The 27,213-nt window shown below is 43.2% G+C and overlaps 2 protein-coding genes across 2 annotated transcripts in view; one reads left to right on the top strand and one right to left on the bottom strand.

Moving 5' to 3' along the window:
• LOC105689552 (retinal homeobox protein Rx-like) overlaps positions 1-23,740 on the bottom strand; it is a 129,020-nt gene extending 105,280 nt beyond the window's left edge. Inside the window, exons 1-2 of the mRNA XM_048658824.1 lie at positions 23,656-23,740; positions 23,328-23,369 (exon numbers count right to left, since the gene is read on the bottom strand). The gene's annotated coding sequence lies outside the window, so the exon portion shown is untranslated. The remainder of the gene's footprint in view (positions 1-23,327; positions 23,370-23,655) is intronic.
• The window catches only part of LOC105689568 (cysteine-rich motor neuron 1 protein), a 75,329-nt gene that overhangs the window by 13,637 nt on the left and 34,479 nt on the right, over positions 1-27,213 (top strand). Inside the window, exon 4 of the mRNA XM_020854350.2 lies at positions 4,891-4,935. Within this exon, the coding sequence (XP_020710009.2) occupies positions 4,891-4,935 (45 nt within the window). The remainder of the gene's footprint in view (positions 1-4,890; positions 4,936-27,213) is intronic.

The following is a 27,213-nucleotide window of genomic DNA, read 5'->3' as shown; positions in this document are numbered from 1 at the left end:
CGCGCGCGCGCGCCCCTCGCCCACCCCGGCGCTCTTTCTTCTCGAAAAAAACTCATTAAAATCTTTTCGATTCACCTCCACCTGTACCCGCACCCTCGCTATTATTATTTTACCTAACCCATCCGGTGGTAGACACGCGAGTGTATAAATTTTGACAAGCGACCGCCGCCGCCGCCGCCGCCTCGTCTCTCATATGCAATCCCAGGGTGCCCCTAGGGTAGCAAATTTCCCTAGTCGGGTGAAATCTGTAGCTGGGGGTGAATATAAGCGAGTGAAAGAACGGAGAAGGAAGAGATAAAATGGGACCGAGGGACGGGGGTGGCGCGGGAGGTGAGGGAGGGGGGGAGAAGCTTCAGCTTCAGCTTCAGATTTCGCTTGATGTTCAGCTAGGATCAGCTGTCACGCGGGGGGGAGGGGGGTGGGATGGGAAAGAGGGAAAGAGGGAAAAACGGGAAACCTGTTATTTTCCCGGGCGCTCTGCGGAGACCGCACGCGTATCTGCCGCGCTGCAACTACGTCGACGGGACGACGGCCGTCCAGAAATGAAAAGAAAATAAGAAACAGTGCCGAAGTGAAATGGAAGAGAAAAAGAGAAAAAAAAAAAAAAAGGGGGGGGGGGGAAAAGAATTTTTCGACGAAAGGCGAGACGGATAGACGGAGAGACGGGTTAAAAGAGTGTCGGAAAATGGCACAGTAATCAGAGTCTGAATGAAAATGGAAGAAAAAGTATGAAAAACAAAAAAAAAAAAGAAACAACTAAAAAACAAATAGGTACATAAGAGACGAAAAAAATGGACGCGAAAAAGGCGCTCCACGTTAATGAGAAACCTATGTCGCGTGTATATATGTATATATGAATCTATGTATACACGATGCATGTAAATATGTACATATACAATCTACAGATATATACGCTACACCGTGAATACGATGTGCTCATACATATTAATGTACCGTCTGCACATCGAAGGGGGAGAATTATCACGGCGCAGTTCCTTCATTCGATTTTCGTTTTTTTCACGCTTTACCTCCGGGGGCCCGCGACCTTCGAACTACACGTTCCAAACTAGGTGTTAAAATGGCCGATAAAAATCGAGAAATCTGGGAGTGAAATCCGGGGGTCGAATGATTCAGAAAAGTTGTTGATCGGGTCTATAGTTACTCTCACTGGATCAAAGAGATTCGATTTCCCACGGATTCGACCAAATTTTCTCTATTTTCTCAACGATACGTATCGTTCGTGGCAAAATAGGGAAGTTTTCCGTGGGGAGAATTCGTCTTATTTTTCATTGTCTCGTTGATTCGTTAGGTTCCGTTTTCTCGCTGGGTTATAAACACGGTCTGGCGGAATATCAAAGCGTCATAAATCTTGTTTTCAAGTGGAAGTAGCGCTCGTTTCATCCGTTGAATTTAGCGTGTACGCGAGGAGAGTGAGGAGGAGCTTCGCCGCCGCTGCCAGAGGTGCATGAAGTTTGCCTCGCAACCCTCCCGTTGCTTCTGCCGGCTGCAGTGTCGGTAATAAATGGGGTAGGGGAGTCGAAGCGCAGCGTGGAGTGGCACCGATCGGTCGGTTCCGATCCTTCCGCAGGTGTGCGCCAGACTGCGGAGAAGTGCGGAAAAGTAGTAGCCGGAAAAAGGGTGGCGAAGAGGAGGCGGCATGGGGGGTAGAAGATGCGGCTCCAGATTAAACGGCGAATCGCGAGATGAAAACTCGATATTTATACAAAGAACGTACCTACGAGTTACGTGTCTCTAACGTACCTTTTCCTCCACCCTCGGTACGTTACATCGTTTCTCCTATTATGCAGCTCCTCTCTATACATATCTACCGATCCTCCGACGTTTTTTATCACCCTATCCGTCCCACTCGACCTGTACACGTATGTACATTTTATTATTATTCTATTTATTTTACATTCCATTTTTCGCGTCATTCGGTATCTTTATTTTCTCCCGCAGCTGCGATGTACCAGATTTTTCCCATTCAAATCTCAATTCTCGCAGAATCGTTGGGAACAAAGAAAAAAAAAAAAATTAAATCCGTCAAAATTCTCGACGACGTACGCGAGGAATTTCACGCGTAATTTCGACGAATCAAAATTCACCCCCTTCGTAAGATAGTCGCCAAAAATTGAAGAGGGTGATTTTTTTTTTCGCTTCGACGATGTTACGTTGAATTCGCCGTGTTTGTATCCTCCGTATACGTGCGGACGTATAGCTGCTTCGCCGAGCGTTCGGAGCGGCTTGATAAATCGCTGAAAGAATTAAGAGTGCGGCGAAGGTCGCGGGGGGTGAGGGGTGGTGGGTAGGGGTGGTTGAGGAGTGACGAAGACGAAGTAAATGGGCGGACAAATGGGATGTATACGTATTCCGCGATTTAGTATACGTGTGTATGTATGTATGTATATATACAGAGGCTCGGAATAGATAACGAACATTGATGCCGAAATAAATATATTATACAGAAATGCGTTATCATCTGGCTTCCCCTTGTCGTCCCCCCCCCCCCCTTCTTTTCCCTCCCTTCGTCCCAAAATCCCCTCGAGGGCTCGAAAAGCGGAAACGGCGGTGAACATGATATAAGCCCTATTTGTATAGAGGCCTCGAATGTAAGAAGCGGGATAAGAAAGAGAGAAGAATGCCGAAAAGAAAAGCGAAAGAAAAAGTGAGGGAAAAAAAAAAGCGTCGCGAGGGCGTTTATGAAAATCCATTTTATCGCATTATTCCCGCATCAAATTATTCTCCTCCATTCCCCTCCCCCCCGGCAGCAACAGCAGCAGCAGCTCATACTTCGAATTCGAATCGGAGCCAGGCGAAGGTAAAAAAAATGTCCGCGTTCAAAGAGCGCGAGTAACGCGCACGTGGTTCGTACTCCTTCTGATTAATTGTTACGTCACTCTTCCATTTTTTGCCCAGTTTTTTTTTTTTTTTTTTTATTTATTTCTCTTTTTCATCGATCTTCTTCACCGGTTTTCTATACTCGAAGGATGTCGAATATCCTCCGCGCGACTCTCGACGTTCGGGATCACCGGCTATGACCCTCACGTTTTTTGATCCAATCAGTTTTTTATACTCTCTTCCTATACCCAGCCCTCGATATCGGTGTGCACGTGGACATGCTACACACGTATCGCGTGTATTCGTGTACACGCTGCTTCCGACGTTGGGAATGTTGGATATTTTCAAGGCTCAATATCGAAGGTGCTTACCTTTCGTTTTCTCCCCCCCCCCCCCTCCCCTCCCCCCGCGTATCTGTTCTAGCCCATATTTTTACCTTTTTTCTTCCCTCGTTTTTTTTTTTTTTTAATTCAGTTTCACCGGTTCCTCCATCCTTTTTTTTTCATCTTTACCTTCCGCCTCCGAATTCGACTTCGATTCCGGTCGTACGAAGTCGCTTTCTCGGTCGCCGTATACACGCGAAGTAGAAGGGATGATGAAAAAGAAAAAAAAAAAAATGAAAATCCGAACAAAGGGGAAGATTTTTTCGAATTCGACGTTGTAAGAAAAATTTTCCACACTTTTTTTCCGTGCCCGATGTACATACGCGCGGACGTGTACACGTATACCGTATACGTCTACACGGGTAATTTTTTTCTGCCCGGGGACGACAGGGAAGTTATTTCATCCCTGAGAGGGGGTGGGTGGGCGGGCGGGCTACGCGCCGCTACTTCAACGGGCCGCTCTCTCTCTCCCCGTAAGGATGACATTCAGCCGAGACTCGATCTTGTACAGCTGAGGCTCGAAAATTGATCGAAAGGATGTCCCGGCTCCGTCCCGACTTCTTCCTTTAATCGAATTTCCATTATGTAGTACGAGCGTGTTCGGGGTTGTACCGGCTTGCCCGGGTGATTTTCCCCGCCCCGGTACCGGCCGAGATATTCAACTCGGTCGAATCTTTGACTTGTTTTTTTCAATTTTATCGATTCACCCGAATGAATTCCGATCCGCAAGTGGATCCAGACGCACGAATTATCCTTGGAGATGTTTCACGCGTGTCACGCAAAATTACGTACGCAGTTACGCGCGGATAGAAGCGTGTTCGAAACTTGGGGCAACAAGGGTGTAACACGGTGGTAAGGCGTACGCCGACGTGGGGTCGATATCGGCAGTGTAAAGGAGCTTTTTGTACCTTCCGCTACTTACGGGTGGCACACCGATTCGAGGTTTACATGCGTTTATACGGGGTAAAACTCCTTTCCTAAACTTTGTAATAACGTCGATAAGTTATAAAGCCCTCCCACCGCCGGCCGCCCGCCCGCCCGCCTCCACTTTAGCTGGGAACGATCACCGATCACGTGAAACTTTGCCAAATGCAACTCGCCCCCTGTACAAAAACGATATTACTTCATTGTACTCCTATTTATTACGTACGTATCCGGGATACGTGTGTGTAACACGAATCGTAATATTCGCCCGTGACTTTATTTGGACTTTATTTTTCTCCTCGTTCCGCACGAACCCTTTTTTTTTTTTTTTCTCACGGCCTCGTAGGGATCGAACTTTTCGTTTTAATCTCTCCATAAATTTAACGTATGAAATATTCCCTTTGACAAACGCGCGTAACAAGGACGGTTAGTTTTTTACTTTTTCAGTCCATATCCGTTCCATGATCCCCGAATCAACAGGGTTTTTATTTGACGATTTGATTGATTGAATTTTCATTACTCCTCCACCTCTCTCTCGATATCCTTGTTTTTCTTTCTCTTCCTTTTTTTTTTTTTTTTGCGTTTTTTTGTTTTCAACCAATTTTTTTCCATTCCCATCACATTTCATCGTTGATCGGTTTGCCTTTTTTTTTCACATTCCACCATTTTCAACAATTCATTGGATTATTTATTTGTTCCATTTTTTTGTTCAGATTTTTTTTCAATATCGTTATTCTCGTTACAGATAATCTTTTCAACCAGGCTGACAGCGGGACTGCGTTAGCGAACGGTGAGTTTTTCATCAAAATAAATAATAATAATAACAACAAAAATCACGACAACTATTAGAATTATAACACATTGCGATACCGCCGCATTAGAGGGTTTTTTTTCGCGATTCGAAAAGTTTTTTTTTTTTTAGTGAGACGCAAAAAAAGGTGGTAACAATTTTTTTCATTTCACCTTTGGTCCCGTTCACAGCCATCACCGGGGGTCGGACCGTGAAAATTTTATTCTTTTCCTCCATTTGCTTCTTTTTTTTTTTTTTTGATGCTTTTTTCGTTAATTCTTGGTAGAAGTAATTGAAGGGGTCCGGAAGAGGAGGTTAATGGATTGTGCGGCATTGATTGACCCCTTTGAACCTCGAAATACATTTATTTTACCAAACGAATAATCCAGAGTTCTGTAATTGAGAGCTTTTTTTTTCAATTCTCAAAGAGTGAAAGGTGGAGACAATTATGGTCGGTGGTTTTTTAGTACGCAGTTCTTTACGTTTCGTGGCCAATGAACCGGGACACGGATATTCAGACTTCGTGACGAGGAGTGAAGGATCAGGGGGGATGTATTTTAGGAGGATAAAAAATAAAGGATATCGAATAAGCACTCGCTTCGTTAGGTGAACTTGCACGAGAGCGAACGACACCCGCGAGCGTTTTGGATAACGAAGTCCTCTTGTTTCGGTAAAAGAGGGCGAATAATTTCAGCGACAGGTGTCGAAGAGGTCGGCGATGATTTCTCGCAGCAGAAATGGAATCGTAGTTTTTTTGTAATATTCGATATTTCCGCCTGTCTGGTTTTTTCCTCGCATCTTGTAAAATTATTCGATGAAAAAATTGTGATCGGATTAAATTTCTTTCGTGGAGTCGAGGAGTCTCAGATTGACTTTCCTTGCGCGGATTGAGAAGAAAAAAAAAAAGAAAAAATAATTGATACAAATAATCGAAGGAGGGATACAGAAACAACCGATCGAATGGTTAACTCGAACTGGATTATACAAAGTTTCCGGGGGGGAAACTAATTTCTCGTAATTTCAGATGAATGGATTCCGATCTAACGGTGCAATTTCGGTCCGACCTATTCCTGTTTATTTTCTGAATAAATCAACGTTATATGTAAATCCGTCCTTCCCACGTGTCAATTGAATTATTTATTCGTTTCAATCAACCCGGGATAGGTGTTCCCAAAGTCTCCGGATCCGGAGACTGCCTTTTAATTATTCGTTTTCACGATCCCCGGCGCTCAACACCCGCCGCCCGTTAATGCGAAGAATCGCTAAGTGAATGCAATATTCTTATTTGCAGAAATATTGCAATTGTTCAGTCGATCGGATTTTTCCAGTAGCGTGTGAAAAACGGAGAAGCAAAAGCACGGAGCTACGAGCGCATTATCCGATCCACGCGGTCGTATTATATTTTCTAACGTGTACAAAAAGCTTCTCGTGCTCCTCCGCTTCTGCTCAGGAATCGAAATTCTTCGAACAACGCGAAGATTCCGCGAGCTGCTTTTTCGGGACAACGTACTCCATGGGTCGGGGGGAGGTCACGGCTGTTTCTATTCGGCTATGAAGAAGAAATTTCTCATTACTTTTCCTGATTATTATTATTTTTTTTCTTTTTTTCTTTGTAAATTGTACGTTCGTTTCGTTTTTCGAGTGGAGGCCAAGAAGAAAAGTCAGAAAAAAGAAGAATGAGAAAAAAACGAAAAATCGCGATGGTAGACAGCTGCCGCTGCCGCGGATGAAAAATTTGCATTGTTGCTCGAATAACGATGAACATTACGGAGTTGGAAGAGGGAGGAGAAGGGGGAGAAGGGGGTTTTTATTAGCAAATTGGTGGTGCGGATGCAGGTTTGGATCGAGGGAAAAAAAAAAAGATACATAGCAAATGAATAAAAATGATAAATAAAACCGCGAACCCGATGAAAGAGGGGTGTGTGTTCAGGTGATAGAATGGCTGAATGTACGCTACGAAAGTCTGGGAACCGTAAGGGCGCAACCCCCTCAACCGTTGACTCGCTTTGAACCGATAACCGATTTTTACGGATATTCGCGTTGCTTTGAATTTGAGGTTGTTTTTTTTTTTTTTTTCAAAAATATCATCGATTCTGATGAGGGCGAATATTTTCAACGATGATTGAATATAGAGGCGGTAGCAATAGAAGAAAAAAAAAAAAAAAAAAAAAATCACGAGAAAATAATTATGATGTATAATAATTTTTTTTTTTTTTTTTTAACCTTGTCATGCGAAGATGAGTGTTATCAAGAGTTATCTTTACGTATATATGTATATATATATAAAACACGTACGCGCGTGTTGGAAAAAGTTTTTTAACAATAGAAAAGTTGGTCAAGTTTTATAATAAGACGGACGGTTTTCACCACCTTCTTCTCCGCTTACCTACCGCGAGCTACCATCTACTACTTCTCTCGTTCTTCTACCACACAGGCAGCGCAACGCCACTCGTTCTCCTCGTTTTTCCTTGAATCTGATAAAAATCTCTTTTCCCTTATATTACTGAATCGTTATTATTATCATTATCGTTACTATTATTACGGCAGCTAGAAACTTGAGAACGAGAGGATATTTTAATTGCTTCTGTGTACATACGAGCCGTAACGGGACGAAATGAAATATACAGAAGCTCTCAAAAGTTACGAATAAAATTGAGATCCTACCTCACTCCGGTGACTGTTGAACGGACTAGTTGTGTTTCACGCGATTGAAAAGTGCAAAATTCTACGAACGAAATTTCACCGACCACCCCGTACAACGGAAACTATAGATTCGATGGATTTTTTTTTTCACGACGAAAATCGATTCTATTTTCTCGTGTCTCGTCGACCGAAATTTCATTCCGTCTTCGATGAACGAAGAGACGACGAAGCGGAAATGACGGAGAGAAAAAAAAAAAAAAATTAGAAATCGTAACGCGAAAGGAATGAAAATTATAATACACGTACACGCGGTACAGATATCGCGGTAGGTCTTCATCCGAGTCGATTGTAACCTCCGACAATTCCATTCTTGATACTTTTTTAGTCGCTGCCGTTGCGAGGCGGGTTGGCTGGTCGGGGAATAGGAGGGCAGATAGATAGAAGCCACTGGAGATAGAATAGTAGGGGGGTAGTAAAAGGCGTATAGAGTCGGTTTCTGCAAGGAGATAAAGTGCTCCATTTGTTGCACAATATCAGCTACTTCGGGTCGCAGCCCGCTGCTGGATATGGAACTCCCTTTATATGGTTTTACCGTACCGCAGACATAGGCGTATGTACGAGCGAGCGCCGTTACATATGTATCCACCAGCCGTCAAAACCTTCTGTCCCAACCCTTCCGCTATTTTTATTGCCATCGCTATTATCATTATTCCACCCCATCTCCTCCTCTCCTCCTCCCCGCCTCCCCGCCGCCTCCTCTTCTCTCGCTCTCTTTATTCTCCTTTTTGTCGGACTTGTGTAAGGATATTTCACGGTTATTTTATCCGACCCCTCAAATCTCACATCTGACCCCAAAGAGTCATAATCCATTCTCGTCTCAACCCTGAAACGGTGCTTTATTTTTTTGCACTATACCTACGCAAGCGAACGCCCTACGCCGAAGATATACACACGCTCTTGCGAGGACGAGTTTATGATGGGACCGTAAAAATAAACTAAATCGCAAATTTTCTGTCGCACGAATAGAGAAAATCTAGAGTATAACGACACCGCGTGAAATGTTGACCTACAAGTTCGATCCGCGGATAATTAAAAGCTGCACGGTTGTCTGCGCGTTGCATACGGACGTTGTGCGGAGTCCCCGAGGGTGCAGCAGCTCGGGGTGGTTTATAATAAGGATATAACAGCCGAGGTAACCAGACTCGACTTAACGTTGGATACGATGATAATGATGATGATGACGACGATGACGATGACGATAATGATGATGACGAGGAGTAGGAGTAGTAGTAGGAGTCAAAGCGGGTGTACGATATACGTGTCCCAACCGGGAACCGGGAGAACCAGAGAAACTCGATTAAGTCCATAATTTATTAGTTGATAACTCGAGTAGGTTGTTCGGATAGGTTGGGTCGGTAGTCGGTATTAAGATGGTTAAGAGTATAACCTGGACTCGCGGTACGCGCGTCGGTCGGGGTACCTACTCCTTAATTGGGTCTACAAGTCTCCGCTCAGCTACCGTTCAATTAGACACAAAAGAACCCCGGGAAAACAACCGAGCCGAGCCAACTCGATGAATATAACACGTGTACGATATTCCTGCAAAGCTGCGAACAAAAAAAAATTACTCCAAAATGGCGAATTGGTTTTTCGAAAGCTTTCCGAAAAAAAATCAATTTTTCAATCTGACATCCGAAGAGATACTGATTGAGATTTTTCAGAGACGTCGTGATCAGAGTGGTGTAAATATACGAGCATATGTGTTACAGAAATTGAGTTAGTCGGCGGAATATGGTAATGTTCGCAACGTACCCGATGACCGCAGTCGGCTTTTCAAACTTGAATATAAACGTTGCTGATATAATTCTGTTTGTTCGCTTCAGAACTTAGTTTCCCAAACCGGCCCCTAACGCGGACACCAGCGAGAGCTTGCACCGCACCCAGTCGCCTCCGTCCCCCGCCAACTCACCGTCGTAAGCTGAGACATCGGTAACGCGAACGAAAGAGAAAAAAAAAAAAGCAAAAAAAAACTTCGTCAAAATTCCGGTTTGCGAGCGACCATTTCTCTCTCTCTCTCTCTCTCTCTCACTTCGCGATACTCGGGAGCAACTCGTCGTAAAAAAGCTCCCTTCGACGCGTACGTTTCAGATATATATATATATATATATATATATATATATATATATATATATATATATATATATATATATATATACGTATAGAATAAGAAAAACACGAAAGAGTGAAAAAAAAAAACGAAAAGCTGGTGTGGAGTGCAGATAGCTGATACCTATAGCTAGCTACTAAGTGGTTACAGTATATAGAGTGGAAAACGTGACGCTAAAAGAGAGAAAAGGAAGAGGGAGGTCGTGGGGGTGGAAGGGCGGAAAAAAAGGGAAAGGGATCGGGTAAAAGGGAGACGATCGCGATCAGCGGTCGTCCATGATGATCCGACGAGTAGGCTCGTCAGAGAGCCATTTAGCAGCGAGCATTCGACGGTGTGTAAGGGGTGCGGAAAAACCGGGGCGGGGGGGTGGGGGGAAAGGGTGGAAAAAATGGAGAAAAAAATTTAAGAACAAAAAAAAAAAGTAAAAAAAAAATAAAAAAAAGAAGAAAACTCGGAGAGAGAGAGAGAGAGGACGAAGAAGGAAAAAAAGGGAGCCGTGGAACGCACACCTCGGCTGACAGACCGAGCTAAGAGTCGACCGACTCGGATATAAAGTGAAGTAGCTGGATAGCTACGTCTGATAGTCTTTATTATCTGATCGAAACGACGGACTATCGTCGAGTGGGAAAACTGATATCGCATCACACGGACGCGGCGTTATAATTTTTTTGTCTTATTCTTTTCATGCGGAGAAGATTCATTTATTTATTCTATTTTTTTTTTTATTTCAGTTCTTTCGTTTAATTATCGAAGTCCACCGACATTCTTCGCAACATCGAGGTACACGGTACGTTTGACGGTGTTCATTTCGAGCGAACAATTCTTATTACGACGGTGGAAATATTCAATGTCTTTTTTCCTACTTTATTTCTTCGTCGATTCTTTTTTTTTTTTTTTCTCTCTTCACCTGGAACATTTACGTATCGGCGAACATCATCGAGTACAGGGCGATTCATGCCAACCAGCCAGCTGGGCGGGGCGACCCTGACCATTTTACAATTTTTATTCGTGGGATTGGATTGAAAAAAAAAAAAAAAGAAAACAGAAAATTCCTGAACAGTAGTTGGTCGGGTTCTGAAATTATAATTTTTCATTACGACGTTAGAATAAATAAAACAAGGTTACCGATCGATTGCCGTGAAACGGTGTACGCAGGCGATTCTCGTCCAAAATGAACATTTCGCACGATTCAAATATTTGAAGAGGATCGCCTGCGTTGGCCAGCTTTCCGTTCGTCGTAATGTTGTTTTTTTTTTTTTTTTCTCTCATACACCGGAAAATAAAAGGGACGATTTCAATTTCGCGTACGGTCGAGGTATCGCCACGTGAGTCCGTCGTATCGAAAGAATGTCCCGCTGTAGCGGACGCGGTCAGTTTAAACGGACTTTTTGGGGGTTTCGAAAGAGAAAGGTGAGGAGGAAAGAGAAAACGAAAACCGACCGCGATCCCGAACAGGAGGACTTCGTGCACGCGCGCGAACGTCGAAACGAATGGGGGAAAAGGGTATATCAAGGAAACGTAGCGAGGGGTGAGGAGCGGAAGGTATCTAAACTTTGTCAATTAAACGATTAAAGTCAAGTTCAAGGAGACGAAAAACGATAACGAACGCAGAAACCAACCAGCCAACCGAAGCGACGCCGAAAAGGACGAGTGCGATGACGTTGGATTTTAATGTAAAACTGTTGGGGTGAAACAACAAAGGTAAAGAGGAACGCCCGAAGTTAACTCCTTCTCGTTCCCCCAACGATACACCGGCTTTTAAAGCCGAGTTCAAAGTTGCAAGGGCTCGTTACAGTCGTGCCTATACTTTAAGTCCGAGTTTAGCCTATCCCAACGTCCTACGGGGTGCTCGCGTAGATTTTCAAAAGAAATTCGACGACGGACGCGGCGAATGATTTTTTCATCGGACGATAAAGAAAGTCGGATCCGAAAAATTTTCCAATTTCAACGAATCGTCGCCTCGATTCGCGCGACGTCGGAAAAATTTTAGCCGCCGTAGACGGGCTTCTGAGGGAGTGAAATTTTTCGGAACCACCCCGTGCATTCATCGCCAACCCATAACGCTTAACTTCACCAAACTTCGTCCCTGTTTCGTAGTAGTACAAATACAATAATGATAATAATAGGTACGATAATAATGATAATAATGGGATGCCAATTATCAGAACCGCTTTGAACTACCGCTTCGAAAATGTTCTTATTAATACTCATCCCCATCCCCCGCCCCCGCCCCCTCCACCCCGCCTTCCGTCGTCAATAAATTTTGGAAGAGAAACTCCGACTCATTTAGCGCTACTGCTACTGATGGGGTACGTTTCTAAAAGCCGCTCAGAAAACTTGGGTAATTAATTTAATAATTTTGTCGTACAATTTATAGTCTTTGAATTTAATGAAATTCAAAGAGAGATAAAAAAAAACGAATTATATCATAATTACTAGTACCATCGCTTTGATGTTCGATTTCTTTTCGACTTATCGAATGCAATGTAAGCAATCGCGAACTCCTCGGTGTGCTCCAACTTTGGAAACTTCCCTGAAAATTTCGGCGATCGCGTTTCGTCTGAAAAAATTATTAGTCGGGGGTGAAAAAAAAAAGTCAGAGGGTCTGTAGGTTTTTGGGTGACGTAAAAACCATTGAATCGATTTCGAAAATCAGAGACCGGCTGTAAAGTTTAATTGAAAAGGAGGGCGAACCGGGTAATTCCGAGAGGATCGCAGAGAAAAAAGATTTTCGAAATTGAGATATTACATGAGCGGAGCCCGAAAAAATCAGAAGTGGTGAAAAACCCTGTTCGGATTTCATCCGCACAGACGCCTCTCGAATTTGAGTGACTTTTTTTTTGTTGACTCGGGAGTTAATAACTTTGAAAAGGCGGATCACGAAAACTCGCCGTGGAAGACCGTCGACGAGAGACCCGACCCCTTTTTACGCGCACCTTCGTCGTAACTCCAGGTGTACCCGTATAACCCGGCGGCGGCTGGTCTACCGCGGAGCACAATTTGCGAAATCCCGCTATACAAATTGGTTAGAAATTGACAAAGCCGGTTCTCGAAGGCCATAAATAACAAAAGAGAGAGAGAGAGAGACGAAGATCGGACTGCGGTACGGGGGGTAACGCTGCCGGTAGCGGAGTACCGACGTTAACCTCCCCAAAGAACATCGGAAAATTCAATTTTTCATAACATTCGCCAGAAGCTTTTTCTCCCCCCCCCCCCCCCCCCCCGCGGCTCGTGTATTTCGTTCTTCCACTCTTCTAGCCATTGGCCCGGTCGTTCTTTTTTTTTCTCTTCATTCTTAGTTATTTTTTACCAACCCCTTCTCACCCCCACCCTCCCATAGACTACCGCTGCACCTGCGGTGTCGGATGTGGATACGGGAGAACTGAATTCACGTACGGGCTCACCATATTTATGTTCTGCTTATTCAATAATCGAGGCGATATTTTTGCAGAACACGATACCGCCGTTACGTAGCCAGCTCTGTTTTACGAAGTATCTTTCCCTTGTTTCTTCCTTTTTTCTTTTTTTTTCCACATCGCTTCCTTCCATTTTTTTTTTTTAATACAGACTTCGCCGTCAGGTTTCTCTCAGGTGTACGTTCCCCGAGGGTGCGGAGTTCTCGTCATCGAAATGACCCGCGGAAAAATCGCGATCTCGCTGCGGATCGATGAAGTTTTTCCCCGAACTCGATGAAAAATTTTCTGCTATCCGACGGAGGAGCTCGAAGTTTTTGAAAAGAGGAAAAAAGAAAAAAAAAAAGAAAAGAACAAATTTGCGTAGCAAACGACTCCGGGTACACCTAGTCTACGGATGTTGCGAGCCCCTCCATTGTATCCCGACAAGAAAACAAGCGGTGCCTTTAATTATTTTCGCATTAGCTGCGAAAAAGCAGACGAGTTTGAAGTGGAAGCGAGGCCGAAGTGGACGGGGATGGTTTTCCCCCCGTCGTTAATCTGTGGCGGGTATTTTCAGCCGCCCCTCAACGGACCGTCGCTTCATTCTCTTCGTTCTTTTTTTTTTTTTTGTTCATCTTCTTTCCGTTAATACGCTACACGGCCGGTCTACGGCTCCGCTCACCTACACCGACGACCCTTCCCGTGCCTTTTCCGCCCACCTGTTCAAACTTCAAACAATGCAATAACTTCTGGAAAACAGCGAATCGCCGTACCCGCGGGTTTTAGCGTAACGCAAATAGAACGCGAACACGTTACAGGCGAGTGGTTATACGAACGCAGGCCGCAATTTTCACAGGTGAACAAAAAAACCCGGGTAAATAATTCTTTCGCTATCCGATTTTTAATTATTATCGTATTTTGTTTGCTCGCCCATTGTTCCGTTCCGCGATATCGTCCACCACCCCCACCCCCATCCCCACCCGCGTTCGGCGAATCTTCCCTTCTCCCGTTATCCCCCGTTTATAATCCGACATTTTTTCCATCACCTTAAATCATTCGCCGCCGTTCACGATTTTCTACCGTTGTTTAGTTTTTCGCGACGCCGCCCGTTGGTTTTTTTTTTTTTTTTTTCTCTCCCGTCGTTGTCGCCCCCCTCCCCCCCCGATGATCCCCCATTTTTTTCATGTCACTTTATCGGTATCGCCCGTCATTTTTTGTACGATTTATACGAAGTCGTTCTCCGTTCGCGCCGTTCGCGAGTCGAGAGAGAGAGAGAGCGAGAGTTCATTTCGACGCGGATAACGCGCGGTCCGCGTTACGACGTTAAAGGTCAAGGAAACGAGGACGTTTTATATTTTCGCTGTTTATAAGACGTGTTATTGCCGGATAACATCTACGCTGCTGAACAATGCCCCCCCGTACGAAGGAGTAGAACGTTGACGACGACTACGACGACGACGACGGACTGGTAGGGTATCCAAACTATATGCAAACGGTGTTTGCGTCCCCTAGGAATTTCATTAGGTCTGTAGCTCGCATCGACGCCGGTACAGGAGGAGAGAGCGTACGTACGGCGGTAAAGAGAGGGCGGAGAAGGTCCCGACGTTCCACCGCGACCATCGAGAGTGGGCGAGATAACTTCCAGCTATATCCACCTCCGCCTCGCCGTCAGCTTCCGAGTTTCCCTGGGACAGGAGAGTCCGGACAATCGAGACAATCTGCTTTATATACTGTTCGATGTACCGGTCCGTATATACGGACCACCACCACCACCACCACCACCGCCACCGCCACCTGTACCGCGAGCAGTTTCAGCCGTTGGAAATTCTCTTACGGAATTTTGATCGCCTCTCGCGGTGTTGTACGAAGGGGGATGGGGGGAGGTAACGCCGTCTGCGTGTTTTTCTTCGACTTTCGAGAGACCAGCCAGCTCGATAATAATTCATGCGGTCTTCCAGATTTCACCGGGGTTTCGTTCGCACTTGAAATCCTTTTTCATCCCCATCCGCTTCACTTGGAATCCCTTTCGTTTAATTAAACTGTCCTTTGTACGTATAGAAGCTCAGGCTCGAGCCCGAGCTCAACGAAAGCTCCGAGAGCAGACCCATTACTAACATCCATAAATAAACGCACCATATTTTCGACCTTCGGGATTCTACGTCGCCACCACCCCCACCCCCATCCCCCTCACCCCCCCACCTCACCCCTCCGCGCTAATCCTCCCCTTAATCGTTGACAATTTAACACCTTTTTACGCCCGTTATTCGTTTCCGTTTCCCCTGTCTCTCTTTTCTCAGTTTTTTCTCTTTTTACGCACAATACGCCGGTTGGTTTCTTTCGTCGGATAGAAGAGAAGAAAAAACGCGAAACTGGATGGGAAAAATCAATCTCGTCGATCCGCGGGAAATAATACGAAGCACGTAGAATAGGTGAAGGTAGCTATTCTCCGTCTCTTATTCGTCTCGATAAATCTCCCATAGTTTTTTTTTTTTTATACTTTATTTTCAGTCATCCGAACCTTCGCGACTTCTCGAGGTTCCTCGTTCGCGGCTTTTCAAACCTTTTGTTCACCTGCGGTGTATCAAAGTCGGACGTTCGTCGGTCTCTTCTTCGTCTTCGTCAACATCTTCGACTTATTCAACTTCGTCTTCTTCGAGGATCGTGTTCTCTAATTTTTCTCAACATCGCCACCTTTATATTCCCACAGCTTCCTCTTCATCCAAAACCGGATCAGTTCTTCGACTTTTTATTATCCATCTGCAGCGTTTTCAACCCTTTGGGGTTCTTCGTCTTCGCGCTTCTTCTCGATATTCTTCCCCGGAGGTTTTCCTCCTATCGTCTATTCGTCAATTTACATGATTCTCGAAACTTCTATATATATATACATATATATACACACGTATATCGCGAAACTGCATATGTCACCGGGTGTCGGCTTCATCCTTTTCGCTTATATTTCTTCGCGGTTCTTTGAGCGTCGGTTAAATCAGAGGGACATATTTCTCGGTGTGAAGCCCCGCGGAGAACGCGGTTCCGGAGAACCTGCGGGAGCCTCGGTACCCAACGAAACCCTACTTTCACCCTGCCCACTTGACTCGCTCATCTGACTTGCAAATGTAATCACTAAGGGCGAGCATCGAAGCCCCGGGAGCGGGCGCCCCATGCCACCGCGGGGAACCCCCCACCCACCCCTACCGCCTCCGCCTTATTCCACACCTCGTACGCCCGTACCGACAGCTCACCCTCCCCCTCCCCCTCCGTTTCCTCCTCCCCGCAGATCTCAGTTTCCGTTACCGCCGAATCCTCCGAGTCCTCGGATCCTCCTACCAAAAATCACAAGAACGCCAAACGGCTAATGCACCGGTTCGGATCATATATCGCGAGTCAAAGGGGAGGAGGAGGAGGGAATATAAAAGGTGGGTAAATAAGGAACAAAATCAAGCAAAGAGCTTCCATTGATAAAACGGCACGAAAAAAAAAAAAAAAAAGGACACGGTGTTAGAGCGTGGGAACGTGTGCGCCGGAGACTCGGTTGAATCGAGATACGATTTTTGCTCGTTTTTATAGATTCGAAGGAAAACAAAAAAAAACAGACGAAATAGGGAGGAAACTTCAAAGTATATTCTCATTTTCAAAGTTCACCTTATCCGAAAGCAATTTTTTTTTTTTTTTGAAATCCTTTCCCCCGGTAAAAGGTAAATCACCGTTCCTTCGCGTTTTAATAATTACGAGTTTTACGCCACCCTTATATCAAATAAAACTCGACGTGTAGACCGACCCCTGGAATGGCCTTAAAATCCTTCTTGTTTTTTTCTTCTGTTCCCTTCTTTGCTTTTTAACTGGAAAAATTTTTTGTAAAGGCGTATTAACCGACTTTAAACGGTCGTCCTACTTAATTTTCCGAGTGGTGAAAAATTTTCGTTAGCTTTGAATTACCTTCACCGGACCTCCTCGTTTTCCGTACACTGATTTCGCGATGTAAAATCCCAAAATCAAGCGGTTTTTTTGGAAAAATAGTTTTGTCCCTCGAGCCGATTACCAATTTTTCGAAAAAAACCACCCCTCTTCGTCTAAGGTCACGTGTGCATAACGTAGTCACGCAGGTCATACGTATATATATCTCAGTGCAATCTACGAGGAATTTCAACGGCATAAATCATTAACTCACACTCACCCGCTTTGACTACTCAAATCTCCGCGTTAAGTGCCGCCTCTTAATTAATACACCCGCAATTACATGAGCACCCCCCTCCCCCTCTTTCGCCCTCCCCCCCCCCTCCCTCACCCCTCTGGGACACGTGATTCCCCGGGGAAGTACGGATATTCGCGCGTTCGACTCTCAACCTCTTTTTCCCTCCCTCCGGAAAAAGAGGGACGAATGAAAAAACGAAACGAGGGATTCTCTCATTGAATACTTCCGAAACGCGAACTTCGCTCCTTCTTTCCTTTCTTCTTATTCTTCTTCTTCTTCTTTTTCTTCTTCTTCTTCCGTTCCCGTTCATGTTCCGCCGGCGGGTTGTTTTAGGAGGCGGCAGTTAGAGCTAATTGATATTCCGCAGCTCGCGCGACTCGCGGGTTAAGATGGGGAAGAGGTGGCGCCGGGGCATCGGGTGCTCTGGGACGAGATGCGTTAATCCGTATTGTGCTCGGGTTTCGGTCATCAGTCAAAAACACGCCTCGCCAACATCCGACAGGCCTTCCTGGCCGGCGGATCCTCGCTTACGGCTGACCCGCACTGACCGCTACCACTGACGCCGTATCGCCACCGATACCGCCACCACCGGTTTAACCTAATCACATCCCTCGCCTGATGTATCGTTAAAACGTGACCACCACCCCCCCCCCCCCCCCCCCCCCCCCCGAACCCTCCGCAGCTTTCCATCGTTATGGAAAACGGAAAACTGTTGCTGTCGAAAAAAAAAAAAAAGAAAAAAGAAAATCCAATGAAAAAGCTAGTTGCCCGAAATATCGAAATTTCGAGGAGCTCGAAAGAAACCGCGTACATCGAGGAGGCTCGCGAGATGGACGTATCCCGCGAATCGAACGTTTTCCAAAAACCGTGTCGCGCGTTCGAAAACTTTTGGACAGCTTTTTTCGCGGAGCAGGTTGTTCCCGTTTCTTATAGGGCGGTATCCGTGTCGACGTTAGGTGAGAAAAGCGGGTAAAAAAAGAGACGAGGAAACTCTATTAAACCTCGAAAAATCAAGTCAGTCCAGTTTACCTCCTCCGGAGGGTTAGCGGCAACTTCCGACCGCTAACCACTTGGGACTCTCCACCCTCCCCCCCACCCTCCCTTCGACTTCGCCTCGCGGAAAAACCCCTCGACGTTTTCACCGTGAAATAGCTTTTGGCTGACCTCTACGGACTGGCGGGAGTTACGCTACTACTGAAAACTTTTATCCGATATATACGCCATTAACTGGACTATCCGCACTTCTATTTCTACGAGCACCTACGAACGTGTGTACCGGGTATGTATATAACGTACACGCGTGTGCGTGAACAGGCGGAGCGTTGAAAGGTCGAGATTAACAATGAGTCGACGCGAAAAGTATAGGAAACGAAGAAAGCGAAAGGATCCGCGAAAATTAGTAGGCTTTCGCGGGGGAAATTTCGTGTTTTTTCTTCTTCGCTACGAAGATGTGATAATAATTTGTCGGAACAATAGGATAAGAATGAACGAAGGGAGAAAAGAAGAAAGGTGGGGAGGGTTTTACGTACAGCCCTTGACTAATGACTCCTAGCAGTTTTTTTCTCCCCTAATTGCTTTCTCCCGAAGTGCGCCAGCGAGTCGCGTTCGGCTTTCGCGTTCCGTTTCATATTTTATTTCGGTGTTTGAAACTCCGGTACACGACGTGTATACCTACCATTTAATTAACCGACGAGTCGGCTTCTATTTACTCCAAATTCCTCTCAAAAAACTTCCGAACGTTTCGTTCTTCCGTTGAACTACGGGGGCCGGACCGCGGAAACTCGAAGAAGTGCTCGAGTTTTAATAGATTTGATTATTCGTCGAGATTCCGATTCCCACTTTTGAAAAGAAGACGCTCTCGAGTAACTCGGATTTCATTGGTTCGCGGTACACCCGCGACGAAGAATACAGAGTTGAGATTGCGACCGTAACTTTATCCTTGTAAAATTAGCGAAGCAGGTAAGCTTTTCGATATGGATTTCGGGAGTGGAGGAAAAACGAGCTTTTCTCGAAAATTCAACTGTCGTGACCTCGGGGGGCGGGGAGGGTGGTGGGGGGAAATTCCTCCCACCATATCCTCCTCGACGGTCGAAGTAACGAGGTACTGGAGCTTCCGCGAACATACGAAAATCTGTTTTCGTACATCACATTCGTATCTCCGTCGATTGATAAACGAGGAACGCGATGTTCTTTCGAATTTAAAAACGCCGAAACAGCGGCGAAATATCGCGAGCGGTCAGACGAACGAATTCGAATGCGGATCGGATGTGATGGGATTCGGTGGGGCGTTCTTCGCGAGAGCGTTTCCCCGTCCGATCCGTCCGAGGGAATTCCTCGGCGCGACCGACCTGGATAGAAGACGTTTCGCGTAGCCCCACACGCTGTTTCGAACCGTTACGAATTTATCAAACGTATCTATGAATCTTCCGAGGCGTGCGGCGCGGCCGAACGCCGTTCGAATACCAAATCGCCGCTTCGAACGAAACGCGGGGAGAGAACAATACCGAGACTCGAAAAAGAGAACGGACTCTCAATTTCAGCGACAGATTCGCTCAATCTCGTGCTAGTAGCGAGCGGTCGCTCTCCTCGTAATCGACTCGCGGTCGTGGACCAGTCCGAGTCGGTTTCACGTCTCAGGGTCACCTACAAGAGCAGCAGCGGCAGCAGCAACAGCAGCAGTCAAACGGCCGGACAAGCGAATGAACGACCGAACGAGCCGTACGACCGAACCGCGACGGTATTTCGATCAGAAGTGAACCGAGCGTAACGGAATGACGTCATAACGTTCCTGTAACGGTGTGTGTGCGTAACGTGTGTGGGGATTCCACATCGACACGTTATTTACCGGCGTAGTATTCGAGGCACGAGAAAAAGGGGCAGCCAGCCAGCACCCAAGGAGTATATCGGACTATGAGCCGCTGGTGCCTCGTGTTCAACCGCGGAATCAGCATCGTCGCTCACATACCGTTCAGCCTCTGTAGTGTATCATCACACATCAGAGATTACGTACGTGTGTCCAAAGTAATAGAGAGCGAGAGAGAGAGAGAGAGAGAGAGAGAGAGAGTACGGAGAGAGGGAGAGAGGGAGAGGAAAGGAGATTTGCCGCGGCGATGTGTACTCCTTTTTCGCTGTACGTGCACGCCTGCGTTTCGTTGTGAACGTGCGTTGCGTATGAAACAACCGCGTACGTGAACGTCTCCACACGTTTGTGGAGGTGGTATTAATAATGGTGTCTGGTGGTTGTTCACCGTTCACTCTTCGTTCAAATCCCACCTATACGTACACGCTTAAGCGTAGAGCGAACACATTTCCGAAGCGTTCTCGTACGTACGCTGAATATGAGCTCGTGATAGTGTCGCGTACAGGTTGGTCGTTTGGTAGGGAGCTGCTGTTCCTTTACTACTCAAGAGAAGTCAGAGTTTAGTTCACTGTCAGGCGGTCAGACTAGACTGTTCGTAGATCGCGCGGGTTTGGATTGATAAAAAAAATTGAAAAAAAAAAAAAAATTTATCGTAAAAATCAGAAAACGAGGAACGAAGTTTCTTCGATAAAATTGAAACGCATCGCCTCCCGCTTCAGTTCGCGATCGCGAAAGCCGAAATATTGAATTGAAACGAGAGAAGAAAAAATTTTGTCAAAAAAAAAAAAAAACCAAAAAAAATAACACCCGAAAACAACCAAACTTCTAAGATGTTAGATGGATCGGTTGATTTTCATTACCATCTCAAGCTATTGAACACGTTTTACATTTTTATTCAAGAATGAAAAGAGGAGGTGCCGGGCCGCTTAACTTTGGCGTACCGGTCAAATCAGACGTCATTATCCGCGAGTGCTTTTTTTTCAATCCATCTCTCTTCAAACATCAAGATATAGAAGAATTTTAATCCACGAAACCGCAATAGAAAAAAAAAAAAAATTATCTCAACTGTGTTTATAATTGTTAATGCCTATCTTTGTTTAAAAAAAAAATTCTGCATTCTTTTTGATCAACAAGTGGCAATGGTGGTAAATAAATATTATTTATAGTTCGGTTGAAATTTTTTATTTTTAAACCTTTTATTTTTTTTTTTGTGATTTCACCGTGATAATAAAAAATGCAAAATTAAAAAAAAAAAACAAAAGTAAAAATCAGCCGAGTATTGCAAGGGCCACGGAAATAAGTTCGAAGGATCTTCGGTGATTTCATCGCTACGAAATTTTGAATTTTTCAAAAAATTCAACGATTCCGCACACTGCGTATTAGGTAAAAGAAAAAAGAATCTCCATACAATGAGACCAGAGACAAAAAAAAAATTATGACAACTGTCGCAAATTTTCCGTTTTTTTTCCAACATCCCTCAAACTCAGAAAATTCTTATTGATATTTTTATTTATCATCCGTTCGTTTTTTCCAATTTTTTAGTTCGTTTAAAAACGATGAGTTCACAAGACCGTACTATTTATACGTAGATGTCGCGGTGGGTTTTTTCTTTTTGGTTTTTTCATTTTTTTTTTTTTTTTCTTTTCTTTTCATTTTCCATTATGCATATTCAGTTCTATCTACAGGCGTTGTGCGACGTTTTGATATGATAATATTCTGAAATTCCTCTCTTTTTTTTTCTCCTTTTTTTTTTTTCCTTCACTCTCGTAGGTACACGTAGTGACAAATTAGGTGTGTATGTATGTATGTACTAGTTTGTTTTTTTCTTCTCCTTCTTCTCCCGCAGACTCTTTCTTTTCCGTCTTTTTATTTTATTTCATTTTTATTCTATTTTCTTCTTTTTTGGCACATCTAATCTACAGCTCTGTGTAAAATAACACCCACGTATTTTATATCTATCCATTCGTTATTCGAATACATACATACATACATTAATGCAGAGATATGGATACGAAGGTGTTTATACGTATATACGTGTAATATAAAATACACTCATGTACGTACGTACGAGGGTACGTGTATGCGTACGGTATGTGCAAAGAAATTATTTCTGAACCTAAATTTTATGCTGCGTAATTCGATAATTCCCAGTATGATATACAATGCGATTGAAAGAATAAAAAAGAATTCCGACACCGGGTATATAAAGTAATAATGATGTGTACGTATATATGTATCCACATACCAGAGATAAAGAGAAACAAAAAAAAAAAAAAAAAATGAGAAAAAAAAAGTGTCACGGGCAAAGTTGTCTCTTTTATTACACACCTATAAAGAATTCGTACACACATAAGTGTATACATGTGCACAGTATAATATACGTTGTAGTTTTTTAATTTTTGTCGACGTTTGTAAATTATTTATTTATTTTTGGTACACTTTTTTTGTCTTGGCAAACATTATTATATGCACCTACATGCACGGGTTGTATCTAGATTATAAATTATACACGTGATAATCGGTGGTAAAAATATTTCGTTTCCTATTTTCATTTTGTGAAAATAATAATTTTTTCGTTCGTTATTTAATTTTATTTAATTTGATTCGTCGCCGACAATAACCTGCACGGCGAGAGCGACACGAAATTTTATAACAGGTTATAATCATTGCGATAAGGATTGCGCGCGTGATTGCGCCGCTCTATGTTTAACGCAATTCGAGAAAATTAAATACGTATCTAGATGAGATTACGAAGAAGTGAGAAAAATTTTTAGAACAAATAAACGAATAATCGAAGAACAAATAATATTCGTTTTAAAAGTTGAAGATTTGTTCTAGAAATGGTCGGCGATCGTATCGTATTTTCTATGATTTTTCTCTCTCGTTTTTTACGCTTTTATTGTTCGTCTTTTTGTATCACTATTATTATTTTTTCTCTCCATTATACGGAGGTGTTCATGCCTAAAAAGGTATCAGTGATTACGTCATGAGTAACTGTATATAGGTATTTACATTTCTACCAGTAGGTGATGTGGGTTTTACTCACTATTTTATTTTTCGCGAATCGATCGCTGCGATATCACACACATTTACGGAAAGGAAAAACGTGGGAATAAAAAATGGAGGAAGACTTACCACAATGACAATAATAATTCCAACTGGACACACCACGATCACCTGGAACAGTCTCAACTTTGAACTAAAACTCTCAGGGTTCGAACTTGTAATTTTTTTTTCAATTTTCTTATCGCTTGAAATGCCCTATATTTTACACAACGTTGATATCGACCCAAAACAAGAATAGAAACCTCTATCATCGGTATAGTTACACAATCAATGTGCACGTCCATTGTGCCTCGACAATATTTTACTTCGGTCCATTCGATTGCGAATTTTTTCCATTTTTATTTCTTATTTTTCACCGTCGAAAAAATAATGCACTTCGCGCTGTTTCAATGCTTACCACTCGTACCGTGCGATTCTGTTGAAAACGATCGCGATCAACGCATGCGTCGAAATATTCGTATTTCTCGTTCTACGAGCGAACCCGAGCTCCGCTGGGGTCGGCGTAGCCAGCAGCGTAGACGCTTTGTTATGAGGCGTCACCTTGAAGCCTCTAGATCACAACAAGTCGCCTACGCCTGTGGCCAGGCCGACTCCAGCGGAGCTCGGGTTAGCTCGCAGAACGAGGAATAAGAATATTTCAACGCAAGCGTTGATCGCGACCATTTTCAACATACACTCGCTGTACACGACGCTGTCTGTTGCACCTGCGGAATAACGACCGTTGTGAAAATTCCAAGGCGATGATATAATCTTCTTATCGCGTGAGTTCATCTTTATCTATCTTCATACACACGTGTGTGGTATGTATACTTATTTGAAAATGTCTCACCGTATGTATTTTGATTCGTTTTCAATTTCTTGTGAATTTTTGTTTCTGATTCATACATCGTTTTATCCTTATATGGTGCACCTGTAAAAATGACTATATAATGTACTACGTATGTGGTACGAGTATATGAGACAGAAGATATTATCTTGACTACCCTAATTTTATCCCATAGGTAATATTTCTATCGTGCAAAGTACACTTTTTTTTCTCATAAAAGTATCTCATTTTTTGGAATTAATTGTTCACGAATCTCCCACGTTCATTGCAATTATTTGAACGAAATGATAATTGCGAGTATCGAATGAGACGAAATTCAATAATATATTAATCAAAGAACAGCGGGGTAAATACATAGGATACGTGTGTGGTTGAGTACGTATGTATATACCTCTGTATTCAATTTAAATTTCGTTGCAGTCGATTAACGAATTCGTCGGTCTGTCTCCGTTTTGTCTGCCTCCTCTTCGCGCATTATAATTGACTTCATTTAATTATGCAAGTCCGAATACATAACAATTATCATTATGTTACACACAACCGTCTAGACTCCCTATGTATTCGCAAGTACACGTATATTTTGTCACCTAGTTATATTCATTTCCTCCGCTAATGTACACGTACGTATGTGCAGGTATATGACAAAAAAAAATACATGTACGTAAATTTATTATAGTCCGCAGTCTACGCAGCGATTGTTAATTACAAAAAGATACACATTGGGGTGGGTTGAGAGGAATTTTTATTTTTTTATTATCTTAGCATGGGGGCGGAATTTCCACCTAATGATTACTCGATCGATTGCATAAGTATTAGATGATTTTGGCTTTCAGATTTGGATTCATGAGCTAATTATATGTGAAATTACTATTGAAGAACTAAAAAAGGAAATCGATTTTTGAGCAAAAAGTAAATCATTGTTTTAATTGGATTGAGTATGCTTTTTTTACGTATTTTGACCTCAGGAATCCGAATCTGAAAGAAAAATTGACCTATCGATAAAATTAAGCGAGTTATCGCCAATTTTCAGCTTTTTGGGGTCAAAAATAACAAATTTATTTTATAGTCTATCCTGATGTAATTTGAGCTCAGGAATCCAAATCCAAAGGAAAAATTGATCTATCTGCAAAAATGACCGAGTTATCCTCATTTTTTCGCATTTTTTGGCACTAATTTGAGGATATCTCGTCAGGAAAAAATCGTAGCTCAATTTACTCAACGGATTCGTGTTCCTGAGGTCAAAATACATAAGAAAAGTGTCCTTGGATCAATTTTGAAAAATAAAAATTTTTGGTCAAAATTTGAGATTTTTCCAAGGGGTACCCCTTACGATTTTTTCAAATTTTGACCAAAAATTTTTATTTTTTAAAATTGACCGTATGGCACTTTTCTTATGTATTTTGACCTCAGGAACACGAATCCGTTGAGTAAATTGAGCTACGATTTTTTCTCTTCGAGATATCCTCAAATTTATGCCAAAAATCGCAAAAAATCGCGAAAAAATGGGAATAACTCGGTTTTTTTTGAAGATAGATCAATTTTTCTTCTGGATTCGGATTCCTGAGCTCAAATTACATTGAGATAGACTAAAAAATCAATTTTTTATTTTTGACCCCAAAAAGCTGAAAATTAGTGATAACTCGGTCAATTTTAGAGATAGATCAATTTTTCTTTCAAAATCGGATTCCTGAGGTCAAAATACGTCAGAAAAGTGGAATACAATCAATTTTTAAAAATAAAAAATTTTGGTCAAAAATTGAAAAAATCCAAAGAGGTACCCCTTGAAAAATTTTCAATTTGTGGGCGAACAATCGATTTTTTATTGGATCTTCTATACTATTCTTATGTATTTTGATCCCAGGAATCCGAATCCAAAAGTCAAATTGATCTATCTATAAAATTGTAAAAGTTACCGCCAATTTGTCGCTCTGAAGTGTGAAAAATCAAGAATATCACGATGGGTTTTGTTCCCAATTTGATTCAATCGACGTCCTGCATCGTAGCTTTTGGGAATTCGGTCCTTTGGCGTTAATGATCAGTGGTTTGATTGTGAGTATGGTTTCCGAGACTCCTCAAAACGTAGAAAAAGTTACGTCAAGTTCGAAAAAAAACCTGGTTTGTGTATAATTTATAATCACACGAAAAACTAAATTACCATGCGTGCAAAGCACATGAATATCCACGTATATGTACACGTAGGATATACCTAAGAACAGTAAAAACTTCTTCATCCCCCTGGAAGTTTTTAAAAAGCAATGCTCCAAACCGAGATTTTTAACGCAGGTGAAAACGGAAACTGCAATTTTAAACACGCATGGTTTTTCTCAAGTATCTCAATTAGTCAGACGGTTCTAGTTTTTTCTTCCCGTTTCCGTTCCCTTATCTATTTCGTTTCCGTACGAATTTCTGTTCTACCTTTTCCGCACTGTACCGACAAGAAACGTTCGTACGTCGGAATAATTCGCGGAGGACATCAGGCATGCATGATATTACGCGATATCGTCATGCACCTAATACCGTGTAGTGAACTTATCTCTCCGCACATTTTCGACTTTTTTTTTTTTTCGATCGGTGGCCCCCTTCTCCCGGACCCCTTACCGACCGCCGTATTAGACGCCACTCAGGAATGACATCACCTCCCCGTATTACGTTTCCTTTTTTTCCTCCTTATTTTCTTTCCCCCCTTTTTTTCCGATACTTTGCGTATAAAAAACTACTTTTTCTTTCCCTTTTTTTCTCTCTTTCTTCCCCCTTCTTCCTATTCCGTTTCTTTTTTTATCTCGTATGCAAACTCGGTGCAACGGTGTATAAGAGACCGCGACGACGATCGTATGTAAGAAGCATATCCACAGAAGAATCGATAATACACTAGGGAAAGGGTGAAAGAAAGCGACAGGAATGCTCTTTCAAATTTACGTCCGATGACTGAAATGCGGATTTATAATTCCGACAATAAGTCCGACAAACGAATGGGGAAACTCGTGGCGATTTTTGATTTTCACTTCGAATTACGAAGTTTCTTCGAACAGTCCGATCGTTGACGACTAACTCGCAGCATCGTGACGTACGGAGGAAAGACTCTTCTTCGTATTCTCCCCGTTATTACGTACCTATACGTCTTCATTGTTT

The sequence above is a fragment of the Athalia rosae genome, chromosome 7, assembly GCF_917208135.1.
Source record: "Athalia rosae chromosome 7, iyAthRosa1.1, whole genome shotgun sequence".
Taxonomy (NCBI): Eukaryota; Metazoa; Arthropoda; class Insecta; order Hymenoptera; family Athaliidae; genus Athalia; species Athalia rosae.
This window is presented reverse-complemented; position numbering and strand designations above follow the sequence as displayed.